Here is a 5,605-nt window from a genome sequence, read left to right on the forward strand (position 1 = left end):
TTTGCCGATGGGCTATGGACTCTCAGTATTCATTGATAGCGAGAATTGCCCCTGGTTAAACACATTCTCACTGCCTGATTTAGGAATGGATTTCCTTCATCGGCATTTCTTCTTCCTCGAACCATCACGATATCGCTTTCTGGTGTCCCACCAGGCGTGCCAAATGTGTTGGTGAAGAATCCAACACCTACACAGGGGTACAACGCACGTGGTGGAGGTAACGCGGGTGTGCCAGAGCCTTTGACGCAGGCCCAAACGGAATTGGAAACAACCTGTCCGGGCTTCCAACCAGGACGAAACGGCCTGTTACAACTTTTGACCAGGACGAAACGGTCTGTTCTAAGATGAAACGGCCTGCTCCATCTCCCAGCCAGGACGAAATGGCCTGTTCCCCCAGGCCGAAACGGCCTGTTCTAACTAGCCAAATGGCCTGTTATAAGAGGCCAGAAATGGCATGTTCTAACTTCTAACCAGGACGAAAAGGGGATCTTTCCGTGCCTGAGTAGCTTTAAGGTCTTTTGGGTGAAAGAAAATTGCGATGGACGAAGCAAAGGAAGAAGATTGAAAATCAAAGTTGCTTACTTACAGTCTGTATTCAATTGGAGTCAGTACAACTTGTGAAATTCGACATTGATGAGGTTTACAACTTGATATTTACACTACAACTATTCTACGATCAAATTGCATAATCTCCCAAAAAGGATTTGATGAAGTTTCCACAACCCTGCCAACCACGGACTGATGGAGTTTGCAACTTGATGATGATGGTTGCCTTCTGAAACACGGGCCAAAAGACAAGATTGCTAGAGTTATTCTCCAAGCAAGACCTACATGAATGCCCCTTGAAACACAAGCCAATGAGGCATTGGTGGCTGGAAGCCAACTCCAGCAAAAATTACAAGGAAAGATGAATGACTACATCTTGAAAGATAAAAAAGGAAAGGATAAAATAAAGATAAAGACTCTTGTCTAGAATGTGTTGTTGATTGGGTGTCTTTCTCTCTTTTGCTTGGCTTTTGTCTTATATATAGAAGACATTTACTGGATAACTCCGGTAACCAACACTTACACCTCCTTGTATTGAGGTCACTTTCATTCTAAAGTGCTAATCTCCTACGCCATGTGGCCATGTGGGGTTTGTAACCTCCCACCATCTATAGTCATAGCGGGTCCCACTTTTCCACTTTGTCATTCAAAAAAGGGAACCTATTTGATGGCAACGTGCAATGCACGGCCTTAAGGAATCCATGACCGAAACAATTTTGTAAATAGAGATGGGGAGTAACAGTGCCCCTCACAATCCCGTTTGAATGAGACCACACGAGTTCGAATGGGATTGTGGATATGCTTTTGTAGTCTAAAATTCGGCCAATTTGATCGAAATAGGATGTAGACAATGTAAGTTGATCGGTCTAGCGAGAAATGACCTCTTTTTTTGCAAATTCAATCATTTCACTTGCCACCTGCTCATAAGCTAATCGGTCTACATTACTATCATCTTAGCACGAGTAATGGTGCTCCCAAACATATCAACGATCATGAAAAAAGTTCTTTTCAAACACTATTATGGTGATGTCATCATGTACTAAATCTCCACCATGCATTTCTTGAAAATCCAATCCTTCCTCAATAAGGTGTGAGGCCATGTTTTTTGCCTCTCTTCAAATAGTATTATGGTGATGTCATTATGCATTAAATTTCCACCAAGCAATCCAATCCTTCCTCAACAAGGTGTGAAGCCACGTTTTTGGCTTGTTCGGCCTTCACTATTTGTTGGTTGCACAACGTGTTATTTAGTTCTTTCGAGTCTTGACACCCAAAACCAATGGACTGCCACCCCTTTTGTGATTCCAACATGAATCAGGAAATAAATCTCCTAAACTCACATCAAACAGCATCCTCTTTGTAAACGGATTTGGCCGAGTTTCTCAACGTCTCTTTCAAATCCCAGCAAAATAGTAGCTTCTGTATTCCGAATGCCTCAATCCATTGAAGAGAGCTTCGAGAATACATCTCTTTGCTTTTCCTTCTTCTAAGGAGACCGATTATGATGGATAATCGATCACAGCCGTTCTTGGCAGGTCATAGTGCTAAATTGCCAACCTCATCATAACCATTCATCACCGTTCTTGGCACAATCTCAAGCTTGAAAGTTGAAACCGTTCTTGTTATTGCCCACATTTTCATCGTTGCCGTAACCAAACACCAACCCCATCTGTGTCACACATGTTCATAACTTGCCCACTTGCGCACGTTGCGTATTTGCACCACCAATTTATAGCCACGTGGGCATTCGGTTGCGAACAGGTCAGCACGGGAGAAACAGTTGAGTCTATCGTCATGGTGGGGCTGGTACGTACTAACGTGGAGCTTGACAACGCAACAAGTTGGCAGATCAATTCGATGCCATTCTCATCACCAAAAGAGCAAATCTCATCTTTAGGATTGAAAAATACCTTATCTCCACCATTTGAAATTCCAGAGATTTGTACCAAATCAAATCAAATGAATTTAACATAATTATTCAAATACACAAAGATTAGCATCAAATTCAACTATCATGTTGCAGAAAAGCATCCTAACTAGCTGGGGATAGCATTTATCATGAATTGAGACTCCTAATCTTCTAGATTCGACTCTCTCGGGTTGTCAATGTGCTCTTCAAAATCCAATCCAGTTCACAGTAGTACTGTGCAATGCTGATAACCACATACCATCAAAAAGTTTGAACCAATTGCCCTTCAAAAAATCTGTTATTCTAAAAGGCAAAAGAAATTTCATATATATATATATATATATATATATGAGAGAGAGAGAGAGAGAGAGGGGGGCTGATTGCCAGGCTGCATGGCCCATACACGAATGTGGGAGCCAATGAGAACGCCCAAGGGAATCTCAGGGGTGGGATTTTTCATTGTACTGGGACAGAGTGGTCATTTCATTTTTCCAGTGTCTGGGTACAGGCGCCATGCAGCCTGACAGCCTTCTTATATGTATATATAACCCACATTTCCACAAGGAAGAAGATTGCAGATGAAACGGGCAACCATACCCAATAATCCAATAGGCCAAAATAGTTTGAATTAAAATATAAACCAGCAACATCAGAGAATATATGGTAAACAAAACCAGATTAAAAAAAGAACAACATCAACTGATAAAAAAAATTAATAAACCAAAAACTCGCATTAGTTTTACAAAAATACACAATCTGTAGAAGAAACTTTGCCAAAGGCTTCTAGGAGTAGTTTTGAAGAATGCCCACACCAGGAAAAATACAAAGTTACTCTGTAGAAGAAACCTTGCCAAAGGCTTCTAGGAGTAGTTCTGAAGAATGCCCACGTCAGGAAAAATACACAGTTACTCTGTAGAAGAAACTTTGCCAAAGGCTTCTAGGAATAGTTCTGAAGAATGCCCACGTCAGGAAAAATACACAGTTACTCTGTTGAAGAAACTTTGTCAAAGGCTTCTAAGAGTAGTTCTGAAGAATGCCCATATAGGGTAATGGTTCACTAAGGCACACTAACATCCGCTCTCTCTCTCTCTCTCTCTCTCTCTCTCTCTCTCTCTCTCATATGAAATGACCTTGCTGCCCTCTACCTGCACTCTCACATGCAAAGGTAATCCTCTCCCAAACCTTTAATATAACAACTACCACTCTTTCCTTCTGCGATAACTATCATCAAGGCCATTGCCGTCCAATCTCCAGCTGTACAATGGAATAATGAATTCAAGAAAAGAAAGAATAGACAACCCCCATCAATGACTTCTAAGAGTAGACACCCCTTTTAATGATTTCACCTCTCTTTCTTTACAGAGTAAATCTGTAAAGAAAGGTGAGAAAATAAAATTTGCTAAAGGCTTTTAGGAGTAGTTCTGAAGAATACCATACCTCATCAACAAAAAAAGAGAAAAGTAAAGTAATAATCCTTTAATATAACAACCACCACTCTTCCCCACTTCTGTGACAACTATCATACACCAAACAATAATCAATACCATCCAAAAATTGAAAATCAGAGTTCTCTTCTCCAGCTGTAGAATGAGAACGATTTCAAAAAAAAGAACGAATAAGCACCTCTTGCTTTTCTCAAATTATATGGTAATTTGAACAAAACCCACCTCTAATTGCTAGTTTTCGTTGAGCCAAAATCAGCCTTGAGCAATCTTTCATCCACACCGCTTGGAGAGAAGAACCAGGAACACAATTAAAAAAACAATAGACGAAAGCCCAATTGCCACTCCAAGAACAATCTTACTCGGGCCGTGTCTATGATCATTCTGGGGTGGACTTGAATCATTATCAGAACTATCGTCGCTGCTACTACCGTCAGAAGACCCGGTTGAATCGAAGGAAGTGTCTGGCGGGGGTGACACAGGTAGCCCATCTTTATCACAGGGAGCAATTCCTAGCTTCAACTTCGAAGATATAGTGGAGTGGTTGTAGCAGAGATTGCTGTTACCACCTATCTTGAATACGACCAACCTCTTTATGAAAGACCCATTGAAGGGCATCACACCATGGAAGTTATTGTGCTCAAGATTGAGATACTTCAACTCTTTCATTTCAGTTAGGAACTTGGGTATTGTTCCATTGAACTGGTTTGAGCTCAGATCAAGATAAACTAGACCTGGTATCTCCGACATTGAATCGGGTATTTGGCCGGATAATGAATTTGATGCAAACGATACATTTCTGAGAGACAACAGGTCTCCCAACGAAGAAGGTAGCACACCAGTAAGAGCATTCGAAGAAAGATTCAGGAATTCAAGATCCAAGAGAAGAGTTATCGAAGTGGGTACCTTTCCTTTAAGTCGATTTCCGGATAAATCGATGTGGGTAAGGTTCAAATGCCATTTTTTGGGGAGAATCCCAGTAAGATTGGTGTTGGAGATGGTTACGGATCTGAGCTTCTTCATGTTCCCTAGAATGATTGATGGTCCACGGGTATTAACCATCACTTGAGAGACCGTTAGATCGGTGAGATTCGCAAGACGGCCAAGCCAAACACCTGTTAACTTATGGAGACTGTTGACGCAGGTGAAAGAGCGGAGACTGGCAATGAACTCGTCTGGGAAGTGAACAGGTGGGATTGGGCAGTTTAGAAACTGGAGATCTTGCAATGTGCTTAGGGATTTCAAGGCGGTGATGGACATTTGAACGTCATCAGAGCAGTTGATGAGTCGAAGCGAGACAAGGTGCCTGAAGGGCTTTCCGGAGTCACAGAAAGTGGCATTGTGGAGGGAGGGTTGAAAGCAGGGATCTTTGGCTGTTGGGATGTTGAGTGAACGGAGAGCCTGCAACTGTTTGGGGTCAAGCTCTGAACGAACAGATGGTGACGGTGAAGATTTTGGAGGTGAAGGAAGAGATGGGGATGGTGAAGGTCTTGTGGGTTTTGAAGGTGAAGGAAGAGATGGGGATGGTGAAGGTCTTGTGGGTTTTGAAGGTGAAGGCGATTTTATTGGAGAGATGTCTGGTGGTGGCGATGTTTCTGGTGAAAGTGAGGAGGAAGCACAGTAGGAGATGCTGATGTTGTCGGATAGCAGCAAGAGTATGATGAGAAAGGTTGAGGTTTGGGGTTCCATTGCACAGAGTTCAGACACA

The 5,605-nt window shown here is 42.1% G+C and overlaps 1 protein-coding gene across 4 annotated transcripts; it reads right to left on the minus strand.

Moving 5' to 3' along the window:
- Positions 1-4,053: 4,053 nt before the first annotated feature.
- On the minus strand, positions 4,054-5,605 carry LOC122641148 (receptor-like protein 51). Of its 4 annotated transcripts, XM_043834482.1 has the most exons (3): positions 5,451-5,605; positions 4,173-5,408; positions 4,054-4,140 (listed from the first exon to the last, which is right to left on the minus strand). In XM_043834482.1, coding segments are annotated over exons 1-3 (1,374 nt in total). In that variant the 5' UTR covers positions 5,587-5,605; the 3' UTR covers positions 4,054-4,138. The 4 variants fall into 4 exon arrangements, with proteins under 4 accessions (XP_043690417.1, XP_043690415.1, XP_043690416.1 ...); XM_043834480.1 differs by having other exon boundaries at positions 4,173-5,605; XM_043834481.1 differs by having other exon boundaries at positions 4,054-4,112; positions 4,169-5,605.

This window comes from Telopea speciosissima, chromosome 9, assembly GCF_018873765.1.
Source record: "Telopea speciosissima isolate NSW1024214 ecotype Mountain lineage chromosome 9, Tspe_v1, whole genome shotgun sequence".
Taxonomy (NCBI): domain Eukaryota; kingdom Viridiplantae; phylum Streptophyta; class Magnoliopsida; order Proteales; family Proteaceae; genus Telopea; species Telopea speciosissima.